This window comes from Lithobates pipiens, unplaced genomic scaffold, assembly GCF_037356315.1.
Source record: "Lithobates pipiens isolate NorthernLeopardFrog02 unplaced genomic scaffold, aLitPip1_a1.2 Scaffold_8, whole genome shotgun sequence".
NCBI classification, from domain to species: domain Eukaryota; kingdom Metazoa; phylum Chordata; class Amphibia; order Anura; family Ranidae; genus Lithobates; species Lithobates pipiens.
In genome coordinates, this window is record NW_027507903.1 from 275,541,900 (window position 1) to 275,568,840 (window position 26,941).

At 41.7% G+C, this 26,941-nt stretch overlaps 1 protein-coding gene across 1 annotated transcript in view; it reads right to left on the reverse strand.

The window, feature by feature from the left end:
- Positions 1 to 26,941, reverse strand: part of LOC143962680 (dynein axonemal heavy chain 3-like) — a 2,426,925-nt gene that overhangs the window by 1,218,848 nt on the left and 1,181,136 nt on the right. Inside the window, exon 39 of the mRNA XM_077472045.1 lies at positions 19,361 to 19,537. Within this exon, the coding sequence (XP_077328171.1) occupies positions 19,361 to 19,537 (177 nt within the window). The remainder of the gene's footprint in view (positions 1 to 19,360; positions 19,538 to 26,941) is intronic.

Below are 26,941 nucleotides of genomic sequence, written 5' to 3' on the forward strand. Positions count from 1 at the left end.
ATAATGAATACAGATTTATGTTATTCTCACAAAAGAAATGGATCAGAATAAATTTTGGCCTAATTTTTTTAACAACGGTTATTTATTTGCAAAATGTTATAACACAAACGAAGAATAATGCCATCAGTACATCAGAATAAATCAACTTTCATTATATATATATATATATATATATATATATATATATATATATATATATATATATATATATATATATATACCATAGTTTGTAGATGCTATAACTTTAACACAAACCAATTAATATACACTTTTCATTTTTTTTTTTTTTTTTTTTTTACCAAAGACATGTAGCAGAATACATTTTGACCTAATTAAATTTTATTGGATATTTTTGTAACAGAAAGTAGAAAATATTGTTTTTTTTTTCAAAATGTTTTTGTTTATATCATAAAAAATAAAAGGCCTAGTGGTGATCAAATACCACCAAAAGAAAGCTCTACTTGTATGAAAAAATGATAAAAATGTCCTTACTTTGCGCTGCAATCTCGGTTATTCACTCTACACCTTGGTGAACTTATACGCAAAGGTTATTTCTGGCCACTCTTTTTCTTGGTCAGACATGTTTCAATTTCAACTGAAATAGAAGTCCCTCGTCGCACCACACCTAGCCTATTAAAATACATTTCTACTTTAAGTGGTATTAAAAGCCAAAATCAAAACTGTATTTTATTGCAGCTTACCAATCATTCGATGTGATGGCTGCATCAATTTCCTTTTCTTATTTTTTTTTTCCACCTGGTGATCTGGCCAGTAACATACCTCCTGTACTAGTGTATAAATGATAACAGGGGGCACAGCAGATAGCAGCGTTGTCAATTTGGGCAGAAGATAGTGTTAAATGTATTAGCAGATTTGCATACACTAAACTGATTGAAGCTAAACTCCAGTTTACACTTTAGAACCAGTTACATCAAACTTTTCTTTCCTTCTGGGATAAAGGTTTTATATGAATAAAAGCTAATCATTTTAATCAACCCTGCCAGTGTTAAGTGATTTTTTTCATCCATGTGAACTGATATTGATTGGGTATTAAAACTCTGATTATGATTGGGTATTAAAACACAATCATAAATCCACAGTACTAACAACCTGAATACCTTCTGTTGCTTCATTTATTGCAGGTTTTTAATTTTACTGTTTTCCTCAGCTTGTCTTCCTCCTGAGTATATTACAAGCTGTAATTGTTTTGATGCCTAAACTCAACAAGGACCCCCCTGTTACTAGTAATTACAGGCCAAATTGCAGTGAGAATCAGAACTAAGTAACTTATTTCCTAAGTCATTGTGATGAAAAGCACTTACTACCACCTATGAGGCTTCCCAATGTATTGGGATTTACACAGAAAATAGTTCACTGTGGTGCCTTATCCCCTATAAACTGGCCAAGTTTAACTCACTATACTTCCATTATTTGTGTTGGAGGATCTGCAGTAAAACTGGTTCCTTACTTAGTTTCCTTTAAAGCAGTAAATCATTCCAATCCTATTGCAATAAAGTGTTTCACCTAATTTCTGAGCTTCTTGCTTCAAATAGAACATGTCCCAATCCATTGCACTGCTTAATATTGACCTTGATTGTTTTGTTTCAAATACAAGTGTAGTATTTTTTCATAGGCTAAAAAGGGGGGTATTTGGGACTTTGAACGAGGCACATATACAAATGTGCCTCCATCTCTATTCATATGTGTATAATAAAGGGGGTTTGAGTCTTTGAGTTAGGCAAGCAATGACAAGTTCAATAGCAAGTAAGTTTACTAACATGTGCAGTAAAAAATCATTGCCAGAGGTACATACATTTATATAATTTATTAATGCAAAACACATCATACATTGCTCAATACATATATAAAATGGTGACACATGGCGTTGCCACCAAAAACTCCCTGGACCTCTCCCAGCATCATGCTGGCGTGATAAGAAGTGGGAGGCGTCTGCCTCAAATTATTGGCATCAGAATCTAAACCCTGCACAAACGGCCAAGATGTTAACAATGATAGCCAGTGGATGCCCAACAATGACGTCACACATGTGGCACATTAGCACCACGCATTGCGCTGCATGTGTGACTTCATTGTTGTCCACCAGCTGGCGTTTTGGCCAGGGAGTTTTTAGTGGCATATAAATATCCCCATGTGGAACAGATTGTCCAGCCATATTGGTTAGTCATGCTGCACATCCCACCCAGATCGCAGTGTAACCTAGCAACCCAAGATAATCCATTTGGCAAGTGGTTTTATTCTTGCTTTGTGGTTTCTTATGAGCAAGCACTCTCCTCATGTAAATGCTTATTGTGCCAGCTTCACCCCTGGTTTAACTAGGTTATATTCCTATGTTCTTTCTGCACTTTGGTTCTCTTATAGGCTTTATGGGTATTAGTCATACTTATCATTTCTAGGCATCATCATTTGATTCACTATACCAACACACATTTTTTTTTAACTTTGGCCCCATTACCAAGCACACTATGGCGACCCTAATTCTACCGTAGATTGTTTTTTTATGCACCTCATGTCCTTGTTTATCTCAATGACCTCAGCTACCGGGACACACAGTTATGGCCACCCCTTTGTCAGCAAAATTGCAGGGGTTGAACCCATTGCCGTATATGTAAGTTATCCCGGATGGATGTTTTTTCCTTCCAACCTATTTTCTTCTTTCTTTTTTTTTATTTTTTATTCTGTTTATTGATTTTGCACATAACAAATAAAACAACTTACAGCCTATTGGGCATACCCAGGCTGATTATTACTACACTCCCTGAAGCAAACAGTCAGGGAACAAACAAACCCCCCCCCCCCCCCCCCCCAACATAAACAACCAAAAAAAATCCACCGTACCCTCTAGCACCACCACTCATTACTCAGGACACTTTGCAAACTCGTTCATGCTCTACTGCAGACTACAGACAACCACAGGATGAACTATGCAAGCGGTCCCCCCCACCTACCAGCCCCTCACCATCCCCCTAAGGAATGACCCAGGGCTACATGAATGTCAGTACCCTAGACACTTCCACTTACTCGCAATGGAACCCCGTCAGTCAGCATTCGAGTCAGCGTTAGTGTCGCATGACTCCGTCCAGATGTCCCAAATTTTATGAAACTTGGCCCCGCAGCCACGAGAAAGATAGGTGGTCTTATATAGTGGAAGAGCCGCGTTTACTAAATTCTTCCAGAAATTAACAGAGGGAGCTAGCGGAGCCTTCCACTTAAGAACAATAGATTTACGGGCATAATATAGCAATAAGCCGAGGAGTGTGCGGAGCGCCCGGCGTGGAGCCAGCAATCCGACCAACCCTAATAGGCATATCTCTACTGACAGCGGTACATTTACGGTGGTCACAGTCAGAATAAAATTAGTCACCTCCACCCAAAAACTAACTATCTGAGGACAGCTCCAGAACATGTGGATAAAATCCGCTGAGAGCGAGTTACATCTCCAACAGGAGGCAGGGACAGAAGGGTAAATTCTGTGAAGACGTTGTGGAGTGTAATAAACCCTATGCACTATTTTAAATTGTACCAGTCTATCCCTAGCTGCCACTAATTGTAAGAATGGATATTCCCAGACATCTTCCCAGTCCTCAGTGTCCAATGAGGAAGAATCCACCTCCCACTTTGCCCTTAGGGCATTTTCTTCTTTCTTAAAATTTATATTGTCAACAGATATGTTCAGCATCCGCTCCTCATAAGTGGAGCAAATCCACAAAATGCATCAAGCTTTCTAGGATGCAGTTCTATTTCATCAAATTTTTTTACCACAGATTAGATCTTTTGAAACAAAATGATATGTTTTACAATATGGTCAATGCCATGTATCCCTGCTTTAAACATGTATTGATCAATGTATGATGTGTTTTGCATTAAGAAATTATTTGTATGCATGTATCTCTGGCAATGATTTTCTACAGCACATGTTGGGGGGGGCAGAGCCGGCGGCCAGAGCGGATAGCGGCATGAGTGAGGAGCTCTGCCACAGCGGGTAAAATACAGTGGCCCACACCCAGCACACGGAGACACAGATAGCCCACATTGAATGCAGAGAATGAGGGGTACATAGAGACTGCCATGCATAAGCGCTAGAAGAGAGAGGGACCGAGGAAACTCACTGATTTATTCCCTCCAGCCACGGGCCGAGTGATCCAAGATGGCGCCGGTGCCGGGAGCAGCTCTTCTCTACCAACAGCCAGAATGAGTGGTAATCCATCGCCATCCTCGGGTGAGTCCCATCTAAATGCACATCTCCTTTAGCAGCCCAGTGAAGCAGAAGAGGAGGATTTGGGGAGAAGGGGAAGCCCGAGAAGATGCGGGGACTGAGGGAGAAAACATGGAGGAATCCTCCACATACAATCAGCACCTGGACACATTCCCCACAGCAGGGCAACCATTCCTAGATATAACGATGAAAGAAATGCATTTGCAAAAGCTCATGCTAACAACCCTACCATCTCTGGGGTCGGCTGACATAATAATTGATAGGGCCCACAGACTGCCTAAACCCTCATTCTTGTCTGACCAGGTCCCCAGAGACGTTATAGCAAGGATCCACTTCTACCATGTTAAAGATCAGTTAATGATCTATACCAGACAACACCCTGCACTGCCTGACCCATTTGCTGGCATTTACACTCTACGCTGATTTAACTCAAGCCACGTTGACAGTGAGGCACAACTTGGTCCCTATCACCAAAATCTTACGCAACCACAAGATTTTATATAAATGGGCTTCCCAGCCAAATTACTGGTGGACATGCACAACTTTTTACATTCGATAAACTCACTTGAGAAGGGCCTGGAACTCCTCAAGAAATGGCGTCTAATCCCTGAGAATGGTGACCCTGTACCCAATTAGATACCCTTGGACAGACGCACCAATTCGCGCCATAACTGGTGGGATAAATTACTTACTCATATTACCAGCCCTGAGGTACTATCCACAGGCGCACCATTGGTGCCTTCTAATCCAACAACATGCCTCTGTTGCGGATCACCTATCAACCGCTGTCCAGCTGATCTGTTTCCCCCCCCCCATATACCAGTTAAGTGATGTTTCCCTTAACCTTTTTCTTTTGGCAAAGAATGCTATTCGGTTCCAAGTTGCCAAAAATTACAGTTTGATACTTTTTTTCTTGTTTCTTTTGAGTTCCTAAAGTTACCAAGTTTTACCACTAGATGGCAACAAAGCACTCACCACCACTTGAATGGAACATAAACTGATGTAATTTAATGTGAGGGGTCTTGCTATTCGGGACACTCTAACATTTTCTTTATTGAAGAACCAAGTTGACCCACAAGGACTCTTCATCATATTGGTGGCAGAAATAGGCCGGGTCATATACACTTTGGTGAACTTATATGCTCCTAATGTAAAGGCTATAAAATATATTTGTAAAGTATTTAAGTTAGCTAAGACAAAGCAAAGAGGTAAATTAATTGTATGCAGAGATTTTAATATGATCCCGAATAATGAACTGGACTCCTCCTCAGCGTCCCACAAGCAGAGATTAAATTTAGGCTCTCTATGTCATGAGTATCTGTGGCAGTGCCTGACGGCCTCTGAGAGGGACTACACGTTCTACTCTGTGGTACATAATAGCTACTCAAAAATCTTTTTTTTTTCCTTACAGACAGGTATACTCTACAGCAAGTCAGAAATGATAATATGCACAACATCACATGGTCGGATCATGCGCCGGTGACTATTGAGGTTGTGAATATGAATAAAACATTCCACAAGCCACTGTGGTGCAATAATAGTTTTCTCCTATCACACCCCAAGATCGGGGATGAGGTAGAAGGAAAAATCAAAGAATACTTCCACTTCAATGAAAATGGAGAATGCTCCCCCTTGACGATGTGGTGTGCACATAAAGCATTCACTAGAGGTACCCTCATCCAAATAGCATCCAGAGAAAAGAAAAAAACTGCACACCACATATCACAGCTCCATAAATCCATTGCAGACCTAGAATCCAAACACAAAATCCTGCTACTACTTCCACACTAATATTAGATCGCCTTACTTCCTGCCACAAGGAACTGCGTCAGGAACTGAGTGCAGACTATGACACATTCTTTAAACGCATGAAATTGTCCTACTACTCCCAAAACAACAAGACAAGTAAACTCCTAGCTTCTCAACTCAAAAAAAAGACAAGAACGTTCTAACCTTACTCATATCAAACACCATCAAACCAACACCATGTTCCATAACCCTAAAGACATGGTCGGATCATGCACCGGTGACTATTGAGGTTGTGAATATGAATAAAACATCGCGCAAGCCACTGTGGTGCAATAATAGTTTTCTCCTATCACACCCCAAGATCGGGAATGAGGTAGAAGGAAAAATCAAAGAATACTTCCACTTCAATGAAAATGGAGAATGCTCCCCCTTGACGACGTGGTGTGCACAGAAAGCGTTCACTAGATGTACCCTCATCCAAATAGCATCCAGAGAAAAGAAAAAAACTGCACACCACATATCGCAGCTCCATAAATCCATTGCAGACCTAGAATCCAAACACAAAAATCCTGCTACTACTTCCAGACTAATATTAGATCGCCTTACTTCCTGCCACAAGGAACTGCGTCAGGAACTGAATGCAGACTATGACACATTCTTTAAACGCATGAAATTGTCCTACTACTCCCAAAACAACAAGACAAGTAAACTCCTAGCTTCTCAACTCAAAAAAAGACAAGACCGTTCTAACCTTACTCATATCAAACACCATCAAACCAACACCATGTTCCATAACCCTAAAGATATAGCCAATACTTTCAAGGACTACTATGAATCCCTATATAATCTAAACAAGCACCTGCACACCCACCAACCGACAGAAGTTGAGATAGATAACTTCTTACAGGGTATTCGGCTCTCTTCAATAGATAACCCTACACTCCAAAAACTGAATGCTCCCATCAGTATCAAAGAGGTAGAATCTGTCATTAATTCCCTTCCCATGCATAAGTCACCTGGAGCGGATGTATTTTCCACCGAATATTACGAGGTTTTCCTATCAATCTTAGCTCCTAAACTAGCATACATTTTCAACAAGGCAGCCTCAATATGAAAGGAAATGCTCGAGGCCTCATCCCTCACTCCCCCAGAACTTCAGGCCTATTTCCCTGTTAAACTCTGATCTTAAAATATATACGCTAAGATCTTAGCCAACCGATTAATGGAAGTTACCCCATCTCTCGTCGGCCTTGACCAAGTGGGCTTTGAAAAGGGCAGGCAGGCACCAGATGGGACCAGGAGAATGCTAAACCTTCTGAGATACGCAGAGGTCTCACAGAGACCTAGAACTTTCCTGGCCCTAGATGCAGAAAGGGCCTTTGATAGGGTCCACTGGGGATACCTATCCAAAACACTGAACACATTTGGCTTTTCAGGTACGATTTATACTGCAGTCATGTCCCTTTACTCAAACCCCACAGCCCAAGTCTATACCTCCAGCCTACTATCTGACCCCTTTGCTTTGTCCAATGGAACTCGCCAAGGCTGCCCCCATCCCCAATTATTTTCTCTCTCATTATAGAACCACTAGCGGAGTCTATTAGATCCAGTGAAACAATCCAGGGTATTGAAATAGGCCCCTGAAAGCCATAAAATAAGATTGTTCGCCGATGACATCCTCTTAACTCTAACTGATCTAGAATATTCTATCCCATCAGTAAACTCCCTTTTAAATGAATTTGGGAGGGTGTCTTACTATAAGGTCAATACCCATAAATGCCATGCCCTAGTACTTAATGTAACTAAAAAGACGAAACTCAGGCTTACAACGGTATTCCCATGTAACTAGGATTCCCCATCAATCACATACCTTAGGGTACAGCTGGCTTTATCCTCCTCTAACACATATGCATTTAATTACCCTCCTTTGCTGAGTAAGATAGAAGAGGAATTAAGCCAGATCAGCAAATTGCACCTTACGTGGATGGGCAGGATAGCTGCATACCAAATACAAGTATTGCCTAAACTTCTATATCACTTTAGGACATTGATAATCCCTACCCCACAGAAATTCTTCTCCCAACTAAATACCACTCTGAACAAATACATATGGGCAGGAAAAAAAACAAGGATTGCCTTAGCACACCTGTAAATAACCCAAGCATCTAGGGGGAGTGGGCCTTCCTAACGCTCAAAAGTATTATACTGCAGCGGTGCTTGACCAAATGCGATACTGGTTCTCTATACAATCTGACTACCGATGTTCTAGCATTGAAAGAGAACATCCCGAGGGTGGCACTTGCGGCTTTCCTTCAACATAACTCAAAAACTCCTACCCTACAATACAGGCTACTGTAACACCATGGTCTGCCTTGCTTAAACTACATTTCACTGATACTCCTTTTTGCAGAATAAAGATCCCTCTAGCGACCTATGAACACCTTATACCTGGGTTGTCAACCACTGCCTGGAGGAAAAAAGGGGTAAATTTTTCCACGTCTAATTTGCCTGATCAGGACTTAGATAAATATAGAATATTTCAAATAGAGCACTACTCTTCTTCTAATAAATCTGGCCCATTAGAACTACCTCAAACCCTCTGGCATTATCTCATCAATAAAAACCCAAACAAAAGGGGATATCTCTGTTCTACAAATTTTCCACCCCCTAAACATGCACTCTAAAATACTCAACATGAAAAAGTGGGAAGTAGAATTCTACTGCACATGTTAATAAACATACCTTTACTGCCTACCGAACCTGTCATTACTTGCCTCACTGTAAGTCCCAAACCCCTTCTATTGTAGTATTTGTTCATCTTCTCCTGTTGGCCAAACTCAACATCACAAGAAGGTGGAACTCCATAGGCACCCCTAATATTGGTGACACTTTAGACTCGTTGAACCATCAATTTAAAATGGAAAAATTTCCCCCCACCCCTCATTCCCTTCTTGTGGAGAACGTCAATTCTGTACAGAACTGATCATTTTATTTGTACAATTTATACTTTTCTACCTCAACTTGTTTTTTAATGAGGATTTTTTGATTATTTTGGGTCTCCACTTATGCATGTATCTCCTTGTGCCTAGTCCTCTTCATTGTGCTCCATGTCCTTCTATGCTAAAATTTCAATAAAAAAATATTGTAAAAAAAGTTAAGAATCTTTGCTAAAGATATATGTAAATAATACAAGACCATTATATCAGTTTATAAATGTTCAGAAATAAAAACAAGCACAGGTTTCTCTCTGATATCAAATTAAGCCAGTTACACAGTAGAGCTATCCTAAAAATTAACACATGATGCTATCGCAACATGATCAAAACTTGTAATTGAAAAAAAAAAAATTGTGTTAAGGTACCAGAGTGTCTTTGAATTCTATGACCTACCATATCACTTCACAATTTTTAAGTTATAAATTGTGGAAGTGCTAGTGTTTTGTGGGCTAGCTGATGGGCACAATCTTTCAGATGTCCTAACTTTCTACTTTGAACACTAAAATGAGCCATTACTTGAACTTGTAAAGGTTTTTGATGAAAGACCTGCCACAAAGTTTGGCCTCAATGGAGAGCAAGTAAAAGACTCCCATGCTTGATTTATTGTTTAAAACCATCTTGTCAGTCTCCTGACATCCTAGCCACTAGCAGCTTCAATAAAAATTAGTTTTGTTAAAGCAGAGTGTGAAAACATTTGAATGTTTTGTTCATAAAGCAACATATTTGAACTTTGTATACTTTTTTAATTTTCAAATTTTTCTATTAAAAATGTGTCAAAAAACATCCAGATGATTTTGTTAGTACACACTGTTTACTAGTTATTAGTTGATCTAGTTGAGCCCTTACAAGGCAACAACTAGATATCCTCTAATAACAGCACACAATACACACAAACACTTGTTTAAAACATATTTACCCCCTTGATCGCTCCCTAGATGTTAATTAACCCCATTCCTGTCCAGTGTCTTTAATACAGTGATAGTGCATATAATTATCACTGATCACTGTAAAAATGTCACTTGTGATGTCAGTGGCAGTTAGTTTCCTTCAGCACCAGTTAGTGTCAGATCGCAGTCCTAGTCTCTGATCATCACCATTACTAATATAAAAAAAAAAAATCCAGTATATAAGCCATAGTTTGTAAACGCTATAACTTTCACACAAATCAATCAATATGAACTTATTATGATTTTGTTTACCAAAGACATGTAGAAGAATACATTTTTGCCGAACTGTGTTAAGAGATTGTACTTTTTTTATTGGATATGATGTATGAAAGTAAAAAAATATAGATTTTTTTCTCAAAATTGTCAGTCTTTTTTTATTTCTATAACTAAAAATCCCAGTGATGATCAAATAGCAGCAAAGGAAAACATTACTGCACATTTGTCAGTTAAAAGTGCAGTACCAAATAGCAAAAAATGGCCTGGTCACGAAAGGGGTAAAATCTTATAGAGCTGAAGTGGTTAAGATGATATCACCCAAGACCACCAAATTACTTTATGCCTCAGTGTTAAAATGATATCATGAAACAGCAACATTTATTAGGAAGCAATACCAAAGAAGTTTACTAAATAAAACAGCAATGTGTACTACATATTACAAGAACAATATTGTATATTTAAGTGATTGGAAAGGTTTGTAAAGGTTAATGTGTTTTTAAATAACAAACATGTTATCTTTACCTGCTCTGTGCAATGGTTCTGTACAGAGCATTACCAATCCTCCTCTTCGAGGGTCTCCTGCTGGCGCTCTGAATCCCCCCCCCCCCGGCTGAGTGTCCATATAGCTTCTTGTTATAGGGGCACTTGTGCAGGCTGGAACCTGAGCCTCAATCTGTGTGTCCATTGACAAACAGAGCATGGCTCAACCCCGTACCCATTCTCTGCTCACTGGCTGTGATTGACAGCAGCAGGAGCTAATGTTTTTTTTTAACTTAATACAGAGAAAGCATTAAGGTAAAAAAAAAAACTTGAGCCTTTAGATCCAACTTTAACTATCATTATATTACACCCAAAAAGTATATTATATAATACAAAAATTACAATATATCAACCAGCAACACTATTATCAAATTGATAGAAAATCATTTCTCTCAGTGGCAGAATATTGCGTCATTCGGCAGCATCATATTGCACCATCCAGAAATGGTAAAGATAGTTTTCAGATCAGTGAGCAGGAGATCTCAAACAGTTAGGCAAAACAATTGGTGTTGAGTATAAAATGAAGGAAGATTACCACTACATTGTAAAAAAAAAAATATCATTCCTAATTTCCTGGATTATCCTCATTCCATTAGTATATAAAATGTCCTACAGGAATAGTGATGTGCCTCAGTGCATGCATATGTTCCTTGAATAACCGTTCATGGGTGAATACTGCTGTGCAAAATGTGAACAGGTTGTTTCTTTGTAAACCAGGTCCTGCATCTAATGCCGCGTACACACGTAGCGGACTATCCAATGGACTTAGTCTGGCGGACTTCCCGCCAGACTGTCCGTCCGACTTTCCGAACGGGCTACTTGCCCACACACGGCACTTTTTCAGTGGACTAATACGCCGTACTAAGTCCGCCGCACTATCCGCCCTACTTTTGAAATGAATGGACTTTCCCACACACGCGGAGGAAAGTCCGCTCATTTCGAGTGGGTCTCCAGGTAGGCGGGGCCTGCGAAGGAGATGTCGCTGGCCCCGTCACCTGGTATGGACTTAAAGGGGAACCCCAACGCTAAAAAAATTGGCGTGGGGGTTCCCCCCAGGTCCACATCAGACCCTTGTCTGAGCACGCTACCCGGCCGGCCAGGAAAGGGGGGGACAAGCGAGCACCCCCCCTCCTGAGCCGTACCAGGCCGCGCACCCTCAACATGGGGGTGCCTTGGGAAAGGGGGGGCTAACACATACTAATAAATACACCCAGGCTGATAGGGCAATCTCTTACAAAGATCATTATGGCCAAACAATATGTTGTTTACAAGGTGCTTGGATTTGGCACATTGCAGATCAGATGGACAGATTGTTGGAAGGGGCAGGGGAGTACTCAGCTGTTGCGGGACATACCGGTACCAATGACAAAGTTAGAGGAAGTTGGAGTGCCCTAAAAAAAGGATTTCACTGACTTAGGGGCTATATTAACCACTTAAGGACCGGATTTGCCCACTTAATGACCAGGCCATTGTTTGCAATACGGCACTGTGTCGCTTTAACTGACAATTGTACTCTCACGCAATGCTGTACCTAAACAAAATTGACGTCCTTTTTTCCCCATAAATAAATGATTATTTATTAATTATTTTGGTGGTATTTGATCACCTCGATTTTTATTTTTTGCACTATAAACAAAAAATAATTATTATTATTTTTTTTACCAGTACTGGCGGTGAACATATTGGACACTGTTGACACTTTTTTGGGAACAGTGACATTTATACAGCGATCAGAGCTAAAAATAGCGCTGCCTAGGGAGATGTTTCTAACTGTGGGGGAAGTGTAATGACAGAGAGTAAAAAGGGTAAGCAGGGTGGACACATTTGATAAAGGAAAATATATAAATTGTAAATTCTATTACAATACCTAAATCAGTAGATTTTATCAGCCGTTTCACACTTGTTTAATAATAATAATGAAAAGGTAAACAGAGTAAACATAGTTAAAACATAGCCAGAGGTCAGGAACTGGAATGGATAGTCAGACAAGCCAAAATGTCAGGGAGCCAGAGATGAGCGTAGCAGAACAGCAAGTAGGATCTGGAGCCAGAAGGAATATCAGCCAAGCAAGTCTTTAACAGGAACACAAGAGAACGTCTCCAGAAATGTGTCCACGGCGAAGGCAGAGATCATCTGTGCTGGACGGCTTAAGTAGGCAGGACTGATGAACAGGATATCATCAACAGGTGAGTCACTGTGAAGAGAAAGGACCTGACAATTAGCCAACAGGTGAGGCCAGCTTTGAGAAGAAAGAGCTGAGCCCAGCCCTGACTGTACCCCCTCCTCATTGACCTCTCCCCCTCGGAGGACCACCGGACTTGAGGGGAAAATGTCTATGGAAATCATGGAGGAGGACAGGGGCATGTACTTTCAAGGATGAGACCCAAGAAAGTTCCTCCGGACCGTACTCTTTCCAATGCACTACTACCTACGGGAGTCAACAATGGACTGTACTTCATACTCTTTATGGTTCTCAACCTGTACAGGGTGAGGGAGAGGCACCGAGGTGGTAAAGCAGTTGCAGACCAAAGGTTTTAATAAGGAGACATGAAATACATTTGAAATATGCATATTAGAAGGCAGGTCTAATGTGTAGGCCGCTGTGGTAATCCTACAAAGAATATGGAAAGGCCCAATTAACTAAGGTGCAAACTTCAGAGAAGGAATACAAAGTCAGAGGTTATGAGATGACAGCAAGACCCTGTCCCCAACCTGGTAGAAAGGCGCAGGCAAGCTTCTTCAGTCAGCATGGAGTCTGTACCTATCATTAGCATGTCACAAAGCCTCCTGGACTTATGCCCAAGTGGAACAAAGACCATAGAGATGCTCCTCTAACTTACTCTGCGGAACAAATGAGTCGGGCAACATGGAAGGTTTTAAGCCATAGTTTGCCATAAACTGGGACAATCAGGAAACAGAATTCAAGGCACTATTGTGAGCAAACTCTGCCCACGGCAAGAGGTCTGACTAGTTGTTATGATGGTTAGAAATATAGCAAGTTAGGAATTGCTCCAAGGACTGATTGGCTCGTTCTGTGGCACCATTAGAATGTGGGGGATATGCAGAGCAGAAAGCAAGCCAAGCTCCCAACTGTCCACAAAAGGCTTACCAGGACACAAATGACACAAACTGACTACCCCTGGCTGAGAGAATCAACTTGGTTAGCCCATGTAACCGAATGATCTCCTGAGCAAAAATGGAAGCCAGTTCCTTAAAAGTGGGCAAATTCTTAAGTAGAATACAATGGGACATTTTCGAGAATCGGTCACCCACCATAAAGATAACTGTGTTGCCCTGGGAGTTAGGTAACTCCACAATGAAATACATAGACAGGTGTGTGTCTCTTCATTGGATATGGGTTGTAGGAGGCCCACTGGAAGGTATCGTGGAGTCTTATTCTGAGCACATATGGAATAGGCAGCTAAGAAGGCGGTAACATCAGCACATAGACTAGGCCACCAGAATTGTTGGGAAATGGCCCAAAAGAGATGATTTTCCCCAAGGTGGCCAGCAGCCTTGGGAGAATGGCAAGTCTGGAGCACAGCAGTATGGAGACTTTCTGGGACAAAGCAGTGGTCACAAGATTTCTCAGGAGGAGCATGGACCTGAGAAACAAGAATTTTGTCACCCAAAGGAGATGTGAGACTGGTGTGAACTGTAGCCAGAATATGATCAAGAGGAATCACAGGAACTGGAACCAATTCCATCTTGGAAGTGGAGGAAAATTGTCGTGACAAAGCGTCAGCCCTTACATTCTTAGTACCGGGTAAGAATGAGACAATGTAATTGAAACTAGACAAGAAAAGAACCCATCCCGCTGCTTCTGGGAGATAGGCATTTAGCCTCAGACACGAATGTGAGATTCTTATGGTCAGTAAGAATGAGAACCGGCACAGTGGTACCTTCGAGGAGATGTCTCCATTCTTTCAGGGCTAAAATGATCACTAACAGCTCTCTGTCACCAATCTCGTAATTGCACTCCACAGGTGACAATTTTTTGGAAAAGTAGCCACAAGGATGCATAGCGCTCTCAGAGTTAGGACGCTGAGACAGAAGGGTGCCAACTCCAGTCTCAGAAGCATCATCCTCAAGGATAAAAGGTAACGTAGGATCAGGATGTGCCAACACAGGAGCAGAAACTCTCAAAGTTTCAGAAACAATGAAATCAGACCGAGACAAAAGTACAGTTAAATTACACTTGTTTAATAATACAAGTAAATAGAAAAAATGTAGTCAAAACATAGCGAGTTCAGGAACCAGAAATGGATAGTCAGATAAGCCAAATGTCAGGGAGACAGAGATGAGCATAGTAAAACAGCAACCAGGATCTGGAGCCAAGCAAGTTTTTTTAACAGGAGTGCAGGAGAGCGTCTCTGTGATGTTGACAAAGGCAAAAGCAGAGATCCTCTGGGCTGGACGACTTAAGTAGGCAGGATTGATGAGCAGGATATCAACAGCTGATTAACTGTGGGGAGCTAGGCGCTGACAATTAGCTGACAGCTGAGTGGCCAGCTCAGATAAGGAAAGGCAGAGCCCAGCCCTGACACCAGGCAACCCTGCCCTGCTGATAGGATCACGTTGTCAGTGGGGTGGGAGACCTGGGAGAGGACACATGGGCTCAGCGACATGGCCACCCAGCAGAAGGTGGGAGGCAACTGCTGTCTGTGATAGTACTCAGATGGAAAGGTCTTGGATGTGTCTCTATGCCCGTCACTGTCCCTGTTGTAAGTGGTGATGCAGTAGATCCAGAGACAGAGTGGATGATAGAGTGGGGGAGCCGTGTGCCATTCCAGATATGAATGTGGTAAACCAGGAGCTATTGCAGATCTCCCCACAGTGACACTGTGCGGGGCGGCGACTTGTGATGATGTCACCCTCTGCCCCAGAGGACAGAGCAGATGTTAATGGCATTTGTTGGAGAGGATGGCACAGGGGGCAGGTCAGTAACGTGGTATATGTGGCAACGGTATTCTAAGAAGGTGGCGGCGACATGGGGGGGTGTCTGGTCAATATTCGCTCCATAAGATGCACAGACATTTCCCACCATTTTTTTGGGGGGGAATGTGTCTCATGGAGTCAAAAATATGGTACATTCTTCTTCTCAGTCTCTGCAGGAAAAGGAGAAGTATATTAAACAAGATTGTCTTGTTAATAACACTGTACTCTTGTGGCTAACAGAAACCAGTGTCCAAAAAAGACTTGGAAAACGTAAAGTAACATTAAAGCTTTATTTTTATTTTTTATTAAAATAATAAGCATTTTATACTTATCTGCCCTGTGCAATGTTTTTTGCACAGAGCGGCCTTGATCCTCCTCTTCTGGGGTCTGCCACCAGCACTCCAGGCTCCTCCTCTTCGGAGAGTGCCCCCGTAGGAAGCAACTTTGTCTGAGGGCACTCACTCAGCCCCTCACAGAATTTGATTGACAGCATTGGCTCCCGCTGCTATCATTCTGCCCAGTGAGGAGGGAGACCGCGGCAAGTGCCACTGCTCTCATACACATTGCTGGATCAGGATCGGGCTCAGATGAGTATAAAGGGGGATACTGGGGGGATCCTGAAGCACAGAAAAAACTTAAGGCTTTAAAACCACTTTAATGTGAATAAATCACCAGGACCAAATGACATACAACCAAGAATGCTCAAAGAACGTAGCTATGTTATAGCTAGACCATTATTTCTAATTTTTACAGACAACTTAATGACTGAAATAGTACCAGGTGACTGGAAAAAAAGGTAACGTGGTACCAGAATTGAAAAAGTGCCAAGGTATATACAGTATCTTGTGACTACAGACTAACATCAATAATTTGAATAAGGGGCCATATCCAAGAATTTTCCAATGAAAACAGTAGCAAAAGTATCCATCGTTCTTGCCAGACCAACCTGTTAACATTTGATGAGGAAGTGATCTGCCATCTAGACAGAGGTAGACCTGTGGAGGTGGTGTATCAGGATTTCACCAAAGCATTCAACACAGTTTCACATAAATGCTTAATTTACCAATTGAAGCATGTTGTATCTAATCACATAGTTACATAGTTAGTTTGGTTGAAAAAAGACACAAGTCTGTCCAGTTCAACCCACAGAGAAAAGAAAAACACACATAAAAAATAAAAAATAAAACATATATTCAATCCTATACCCACAGTTGATCCAGGGGAAAAAACAAAGCATGATCCAATTTTCTGATCCCTCAAAAGGCAATCGGATATTCCCTGGATCAACTTTACCTATAACTATATCCAGTTATGTGTTGTGCATTTAGGAAACAATCCAGGTCTTTTTTAAAGCAATCTACTGAGTGGGCCAGAATCAGCTCTTGAGGTAGTCTATTCCACATTTTCACAGCTTACTGTGAACAAGCCTTCACATATATAGAGGTTAAATCAATTTTTCTCTGAAATTTAAAGAATTCCCCTTGATTCTGTCAGGAAAGGCTGGCTGGGGACAGTGGTCCATCACCTGTCTGTGCGCGCCTGCGGGTGCCTGGTGCGCGTGTTTGCGGTCGCCCGGTTGCGCGCGGTCACGCGCGTTCGCGTGCGTGTGCGCGCACGGTTACCCGCGCCAGGCGGGCTAATTGAACCCAGTTCTCCCTTCTGATCTTGCTGCTTGATCTACAGCGTTCCTGAGACTATTACCTGAATCTGATCTGTTCGTGTATTGACCCGGCCTGACCTGCGACCTTCCCTGCCTTCTGCCTGCCTCTGACCTCCGGCTTGTCTACGACTCTGCACCTGTCTCATCCTCTGGTCCATCCGTGCTCATTCATTATCGACTTGGCTTGTTCCACGTTCCTGCCTCTGCCTGCTGCATCTGTTCCTGTACTGACTGTCTGGTTTGACCCGGCTTGCCTGACTCTTCTCTGTGCCTGCCCCTGAGTGATCCACCTGTTCCTGTTGGTCTCCTGCTGTCTACTGGTTCCTGTCTGCTGTCACTGGGGCCTGCTTGTCCAGCTACAGTTCCTGAAGTCAGCCAGATCCATCCACCGGCTGTTGATCCTGCCAGGCACTCGTGCTACCTCTGACTCCCGTGCCTCCTGTCACCATCATCAGGGGCCGTGAGTCGGGGACGCAAGAGAGGTCTACTTCTGCATTCCGGGCTCACCACTAGGTACGTGACAGGTTCTCTTTGATGACCTTAACATGAATAACTTCATATCAAGTTCACTATATGGACCACTTATGTATTTATACATGTACCTGAACATGGATGGAAAACTGGTTACAGGAGCGCGTCCAGAAGGTTGTGATGCAAAGTGTATAATTTGAATGGTCTGGAGTTGTAAGTGAGTACCCCAAAGCTCTGTCCTGGGACCAATTCTGTTTAATTAGTTCATAAATGATATAAGTTGGTATAAATAGTTTAATCTCAGTGTTTGCTGATGATATAAAGCTAAGCAGGGTAATAACTTCACAGCAGGATATAGACACTTTACAAAAACATCTCAATAAAATAATTGGGGAGGGCAACTACATAACAAATGAGGTCTAATATTGAAAAATGCAACAAAGTAATGCACTTGGGAGCTAAAAATATGAATGCTAATTACTTGCCAGGGGTAGAACCTCTAGGGGAATCAAAGATGGAAAATGATATGGGGTCCTAGTAGATCACAGGCTTGGCAATAGCATACAATGCCAAGCTACAACAAACAAAGCCAGCAGACTATTAGCATGCACTACAAATTGTATCTACTCAAGAGACAAGACTATAATTCTACTGTTTTACAATACTCTGGTTCATCCAAATCTTGAGTATGTCATCCAGTTCTGATCAGCAATCCTCAGGAAGGACATGCTGGGACTGGAGTGAGTCTAGAGAAGAGTAAGAAAGCTAATACGAGGGTTGGAGGATCTCACTTATGAAGAATGACTATAAGCATTAAACTTCTTCTCTCTGGAGGAGAGACATTTAAGAGGGGATATGATTGAAATATATAAATATTTCCAGCATAAGGAAAAAAAATATTCACATAAGTAGTGGTGACAGTGGGGAGTGTCCATAGTTTAAAAAAACGCTTAGGTGGGCATCTTAATGATCCCAACATACAGGGACATGGAGATAAACATAATATAAACTCACGCATACCCACACCCACACTAGTTGAACTCGATAGACTGGTGCCCTCATTCAACCTTACCAAATATCTAACAATGTATAATATTGTAGTGGTGTTGAAAGTGATTATGAAGATGATGACAGTGGTAAAATATGTGAACATATTTCTTCTATTTCTTTATAACTCTCAACATAAGTCTACCAACCGGTTCAAGGACAGGATGGCAAAGCACAGAGGAAGTTGAGAAAGCTGTATTGCTAAATGAAGAAGCCTATCAATTATTGCTATACCCAGATATTAGATCACAAGAATTTTGTCTCACTTGCATTACTTATTCATGGCAGGTAATTAACCAAAACAAAACATTAAATGTAACAAAAAATAGAAAGTGTTATCGGTACCACTGCAGGAAAAAGTTAAAATCTTCAACTCTATGTTAATAATTTAGATTTTTAGTTATATGATTTTTTATGTTTAAAACTCTTGATATATTTTGTGACACATATTGTTCATGTTTTTCCTTAGCTGTGCAGGTGATATATAAAAAAAATATAAAAGAAGACTGCATCTAACCAAGAGAATGATGTAGGTGGATGGCAGGGACATATCATTGCTCACCTTTTCTTTGAGTCTGGGTGAAGAACACCTCCAAAAGACCAAATAATAGCAAAGAATCCATAAGCTAGTATTGCATTCCTGACCTCTTCATTCATATTTATAGAATGGCATACACCAGGACTTGTCTCTTCAGTATCAAGGATCTCTTCTTCATTTTCTGTGCCACATTTTGCAGACCTAAAATAAAGGAGCATTATTAAAAACTCCCTTTCGATTTTCATCTGCATACAGCCCTAATGTTCTAAAAATGCCCCTAATTCTTACAACCACCTCAGCTCACTGGCTTATAGGGTCCTTGTGTAGACAAAAGCTTCAAGTGTTACTAGACCCTGCATTCACTATATCTGGTCTCCCACAGTTTAACAGGACATGGAAATGCAATTATTCTAGTAAATATAAACTGCTAAATACATTTTCTCATCAGCAGTTAGAGCGGCCTTATGACTTCTATCAGTGTCCGACCGATCACTGGTTAAAGCTTGAAGGAAGAGTTTTCTGAATGTCCTATGAGACTGCAAGACCCCATGCCCCTCTGTCTGGACAGTGCTGATTACGCCTGTGCTGATTACATGCACCCTCCCAAGGAAAAAAAAAACCTCTCTTGCATTACAGACAAAACTGAGCATGACTCCATAGACTCTGTGTTATCAGGAAATTATCAGGGGACAGTGGAAGGAGGGGAAGATCAGAGAAGCCAGGATCAAACATCTTTTTACACAATGCAGAGGGTTAACCCCTTAGGTTCCACAGTAAAACAAGCATGTGTTACTGCATATACAGTAGTTACTGTTGTGGGTTTAGTAACACTTTAAGCTTAGGATTAGTGGACAATTGTTAACTGCATGCCAAAACTTACTATATTAGGACATATGCATTGTAGGGATAATGCATACATATTTATACAAACACAAGTTAATTTAGAAATAATAATATGTTTGATTTAACATTAATAGCATGTTGGTTGCATTAGCTGCAAATTTTTTTATTTTGGTCAAGGTTTACTATTAGTTAGAGTGTAACTAAACCCTACTATCCTTTACAGCCAAGGATTCTGCCATTTTAGCCTACAGTTGTTCTGGGTTACAGCTTAACTGGACTGCTGATTAACTGTAATGCCACATACACACGGTCGGATTTTCCGACGGAGAATGTTCGATGGGAGCTTTTTGTCGTAAATTCTGACTGTGTGTAGGCTCCATCAAGAATTTTCCATTGGAATTTCAGACACACAAAATCTGAAATCTGGATCTCAAATTTTCCAACAACATCCGTTGTCGGAAATTCCGATCATGTGTACACAATTCCAAAGCACAATGTTCTACGTGTGCTCGGAATCAAGCAGAAGAGCCCCACTGGCTATTGGACTTCAGTTTTCTCGGCTCGTTGTATGTCACCGCGTACTTGACATTTGGAATTTCTGTCAACATTGTGTGACCGTGTGTATGCAAGACAAGTTTGAGCCAACATCCGTCAGAAAAAATCCCACGGATTTTGTTGTCGGAATGTCCGATCATGTGTACACGGCATAATCCTCACAAAATGCAGCAAGTGCATCAACATGACTTTCACCAAAGGGTAATATTCAACTTATGTCTACAGCTAACTTAACTACTGTTTAATCATTGCATCAAAAACTGCCACTTTATAAATTTGTATTTTTAATAAACAACTCTGCAGACCTTGATTTCATTAAAAATCGGTTCAGAAAATGCCGTGAATGCGTTTTACCTTGATGACTATAATTTGCTCTTTTGTTGATTTAAGTGATTATTGATAGAATGTTGCAAATTACCTAAACCCTACAACAAAATTCCATCTTTGTACATTCAGTCATTTGAGATTTCAGCACCCATCTAATTAATTACACAATGACTTATGTTAAGAAAATTTGTTTGATCAGTATGGTCAATTAAATAAGTGACCTGAATACAAATGGAGTGCAAATTATTTAATAATGAAGAAATAGGAAATGAATGCAAACATGTTTTATTGCCACATTTATAGTTAAATTTGAAAGGAATATTGTTGTTTTTAGTGCACATAATTCTGAACCTCAATTTTATCTGATGATGGGTGTCACTGTGTCACTATGACAATAGCTCAAACAATACCTGTAATACAAATAATGCATTAAGTAAACTAGCTCTGAATATGAGTATGTGTATGATAATTGGACATGCCTATATTAAATAAAAATAAAGAAGAATTTTTAAACTGCATTCATTCTGGACTATCCTGATTTTTCGATATTTACTAAAGGCAAATTGGCTGTTCACTTTGTAAGCAAATTATTATCTTGCAAGGGAATTTTCCATAGGCTATTGAATGATGTGAAAATGCACTTTACATGTGATTAGGTATTTTTTGCAAAGAAAAATAAAACAGTATTTTGTTTGCACATGGTTGGATAATGAAATGTAAAAAAAAAAAAAACTTCACCTTATCTAATAAGCTAAAGGAAACTGCACAGGCTATATATATTTATTCGGACTTATATTTAGCCATTTGTAGCGCGGTTTGGTCTATATAGGTCACTATAGGTCACAGGCATCATGGAGTTATATTAAACCTTAAAGGTCAGATCCTGTATCCATCTATTGGATGCTTAGATGTTTTTTTCCATTGAATTACACTGATTCAATACTAGAGTGCCCCCGGTCTACAACAAAATGGCCACAGACATCCTATATCAAATGACAGGTTCACCGTCCAATCAAATCACCCCTGAGGAAGATACGAATTAACCCCCTGTATTGACACGCGTTGGGTAAGGGGACAGGACAGAATGCTAGTTCGTGCATCCACGATCAGCATACCACCCCGATATCAGCCATTACAGCTCGGTTTTTTGCTATTTTAGAGTAGTTCCCTGTAGCGCCATGCAAATGTGAGTACCCTGTAAGGTATCTGTCATGGTTATGCAGTGATCTTCCTGTCTTTGCTTACCTTCCCTCATATCTTCAGACTAAGAGGTCAGCCACTTTCACCTGGTGGTTTTTATAACCTCTCCTCTAAGCATGGCTCCACCCCAGGCCCTATCAGGGAGCCCTATATTAACCTGTGCACTGCAGGCCATCAGTGCTGATCAACCATTGTGTATTCCTTTGTGTGTTAGCTTCCTGTTTCCTGCCGTGTGCTCTGCTTCTGGTTTCCGTTACCGACTTTGGCGTGTCTTGATTATCCCTGTTTGCCTGTGATCCTGACCTTTTGGCGTGTACCGGACTATTCTTCAAAGCACAGAGAAACAGAGCGCACACCAGCCCTAGTGCATTAAAGTTTATTTAACTCAGTAAAAGGTTAAAAAAGCCAGGTATGTCACTCACAAACATCCGTTGAGTAGTAGCATTGGTATTTACAGCCTCCACTGTTGCCTCCTTCCCCGATTTTAGGCTCCCTGCAGTAGCTAGCAATACGGATGGTTAAGTACTCGGTTCGCTTGCTGGCTGCAGGTACACTCTCTCTCCACGCCTCACACGCACGGACCTGCCGGCTCTGGATGACGTCACTCGCAACGGGGGGCGGATCTCTCAACGTGTGTACTGACTCTGACGCTGGCTATAACTGTTCCCAAGACAACATGTTTCGGAGGCGTGGCCTCCTTCTTCAGGTGACGCCCTAATGTGTGCTTACAGCATAAATACGCTGACACCCTCCCCGCCCTCCCTGCTAGTGCCAATCACAGGGAGCCTAACATCTAGGGGAGGAGACAAGCCCATCTACCAATCAAGAAGAGCGACAAGGAAACAAGGATATTATAAGACTACTATTACAATCATAGCTATTAGAAGTTCTTTCAATGTATATCTGCATGTAACCATAACAAGGAAATAAAATAAAATTATATTATATATACATAAAATTAAGATAATACTAAAAACTGAACCAACAAAATTTGTATATATAAAGAATTAAAAAAGAATTTTATATCAAATTAAAATAAAAATAAAAATAAAAATAAAAATAAAATTAATATAAATAAAAATAAAAATATTCTTGTCTGCTTGTGGCCCCGACCTTGGCTTTGTCCCTCACCATCCCTATCCTCCTGTTGCCTACTGTGGGTGTGAGCTGGGGGACCCTGGGGGTCGCGACCTGGAGCCAGTTGCAGCCAAGTCCATCCTAACCACTAGAGGCACTGGTGAACACCTGCTGGCTCTTATGCCGTGTAAACACGATCAAACAAGCGGGTGGAAAAGTCCGGCAAACTCAAGTCCGCCGGACAATCCCCCCGTGTGTAGCCTCCGGCATACTTTTTTGACCCGAAAGTACGGCGGACTTAGAAAGTAGTTTTACACTCCAATCTTCCCGCCGGACTCGCATTTCGGCGGACAATCCGGCCGTGTGTATGCCAGTCCGCTGTACTTTTGAAATGAACGGACTTTTCCCGCCCGGAGAAAAGTCTGCTCATTTCAAGCGGGTCTCCAGGTAGGCGGGGCCCGCGAAGGATACGTCGCTGGCCCCGCCGCCTGGTATGGACTTAAAGGGGAACCCCAACGCCGGAAAAAATCGGCGTGGGGGTCCCCCCAGGTCCACATCAGACCCTTGTCCGAGCACGCTACCCGGCCAGCCAGGAAAGGGGGGGCGAGCGAGTGCCCCCCTCCTGAGCCGTACCAGGCCGCGTGCCCTCAACATGGGGGGTGCCTTGGGGAAGGGGGGCCGCGCGGCCCCCCCACCCCAAAGCACCTTGTCCCCATGTTGATGAGGACAAGGGCCTCTTCCCGACAACCCTGGCCGTTGGTTGTTGGGGTCTGCGGGCGGGGGGCTTATCGGAATCCGGGAGCCCCCTTTAATAAGGGGGCCCCCGGATACTGGCCCCCCACCTTATGTGAATGAGTATGGGGTACAATGTACCCCTACCCATTCACCTGTAAAATAAAGTACAAAAAAACACAACACACAAGGGTTAAAATAGTTTATTGCACAGCTCCGGGGGTCTTCCGTCTTCGGGGGTCTTCTCGCCGGACTCCTCCGCTATCTTCTTGTAGCTCTTTTACTAGCGGAGGAGCCCGGCTTTCTTCCTCGCCGCCGGCCTCTTCTTCCGACTTCGGGGGCCTTGTCCCCCTCTTCGGTTCTTCTGCCGCCGCCGCCGCCTTCCGTTCTTCTGTCCTTCTCTTCTTCTTCTTCAGATGTTGCCTCGCCGAGTCCTCCGCTCACAATGACGGGGACCGGGCACGCGGCGACTTATATAGGAACAAGGTGCGGGGTCTTCGGTTGATGTCACATGGGTTGACTCCGTGCCCCAGGGAATCTTACGCTCTAACCCCAGTGGGATCTGTCCCCCGTCTGCAGCAGTCAGCCGTAGGGTCCACAACCTTGCGGTGCACTCCTGATCCCTACGGTGTGCACCTGTCACCTCGCCTCAAGGTGACCTGACAGTATCTTTACTGTGTTCATAATAAAAGTTTTAACATACTACACTATGAAGTCCTCCTTTTTCTATTTATATTACCGAGGCACAAAAGGGGACTCCATTACCATATTGAAGCACAGAGCGAGGCTACCACAGGAATCCGGATTTACCACTGAACCATTTACAGGTTCCAATGCGTGCATTGACCAAGCCTAATCAGCAAGGTCACACGCTCTAAGGTGAGCGGCCATTACCTAGGGGGAACACCTGAGTGCACACGCAGCACCAAAATATTGGATTGATATCACAGCAACCACTGAATCGCATGAATTACATTGGAGCACTTTTGAGCTTTTTTAGATTGCACAGCACATTGAAGCACTTTTTCTCACATATTATATATATATATATATTAAACATATATATATTATTGTAATAAGGATTTTTTTGTTTGGTTCACTATCATATTATTTTTAGGATTTTATTGATTGCTTTTTTCTCACCCTATGGACGTTTTATCATATCCTGCACGAAAGCACTTTATTTGAAATATTGTTTATCACTTTATTGCTGTTGACATATAGCACATCTTTACCTTTTTTCATTTCACTATTTGGATTTTATGTTTGAAAGTGCAGCCTACTTAATATTGGATGTGTTTAGATCATATTACCTACACTGGCAAATGCTTACCTGAATTAGATGTGGCTAGTTCTAAAAGCTGAACACCTGGATTTCTTTTTCTCCCATGCAGTGGGGCTCTGCCCCCACTGCATGGGTTAGCTGCTAATTTTTTTCTAGGGGAGAGGAGAGGAGAGATATACTTACTGTGAGCCTATGATCCTTCCAGGACAAGATCTGGCACCCCCATGCTCCAGCGGTCTTGAATATTGGATTGTTCTTTACATCATCATGCCCAGAGCAGCCTGCATAGATCAGGCACAGTCCAACAATGGACGTGGGGGAGCACCATTTTTTGGAGGATCGAAGGATCGGGTGAGTATAAGCTTTGTGCTCACCCCTAGACAAAATGAGTTTAACCCATGTAGTGCGGGCAAGGCCCATTGCATGGTGGGAAAAAAAATGCCCGGAGATAGGCTTTAAGTAGAAAATAATTGGAAAAAATCGATAATACCTATAAGATTATCCTATTTCAGAAAAAGGGCCATGTCCCATCTGAAATAAAGAGCAGCAGGGAACCTGTTACCTAAGGTTAGAATCAGCCACACTCCTCTCTCTCATTATGTACATCACCACCACAAGGGGATTTTTTTCCCTCTGTAGGCCACTGAAATGTCTGGAGACAGTAGACATATTCTTATCACTGTTATGGACAGCATCATTATAGTGTTCTCTTATCTTCAAACGGATCTGGAGGTTCAACCTACATATTGTAGTGCACACAAAGTGCATTCACTTATATACACAACATTCTTGGTGTCACAGTTAATTCCTCATGGATCATGGATGAAATAATCTTTACCAGTGGACCGTGAAGTTATGGTTGTAAGCATCTTACTGTGTTTATCGCAATAGCGGCAAGTTTTTTAAGCCACAGTAATAAAATCCAGTGGTACTAAGCCATGTACTCCGATGTTGTGCAGACTGAAATAACCTAGGTGATAAAACTCTGCCTAAAGTGTTAGCTCAACGACTGGAAAATTTTCAGCTATTGGAAAGAACAGGTATAAGGTCCATACCACCAGAGAAAATAGGCAGATATTTAGAGATGATGTGCTTTGAGTGTATTCACATGAAAAAGTAGTTACAAACGTAAAAAAAAAATCAACATTAGAATGTATATTATGGGCACTTTTGCTGTTACTTTTGTTTTTGATGAGAAATTACCTATCCTTTGTTGCCTTATGAGTTTATGTGTATTCTCCATTATTAGCTGTAAAATATTGTAATTATGAATATATTAATTTAGATTTGTATCAATGTGGGTGGGTTAGATAGCTTCACAAAAGTTTCTGTTAGACAGACAATTCTGTGCCTCAGGTTACGTATCTAAAAAATGTGACCCAAACCTTTTTGTTCTACACATATTCACTTCAAAGGATCCCATTTTTAGATATGCAATGAAGGTGGCCAGCCCGTCATCAATACTTATCTACCCTGAAAACAGTCAAGTTAAATCTCCCGCTCAGAACAATGACAAGGATTTGCATTAAAGGGGGTTGACTTATGCAACGTATGGGGTTTGGAGATGTAGCCAATCATTAACCAGG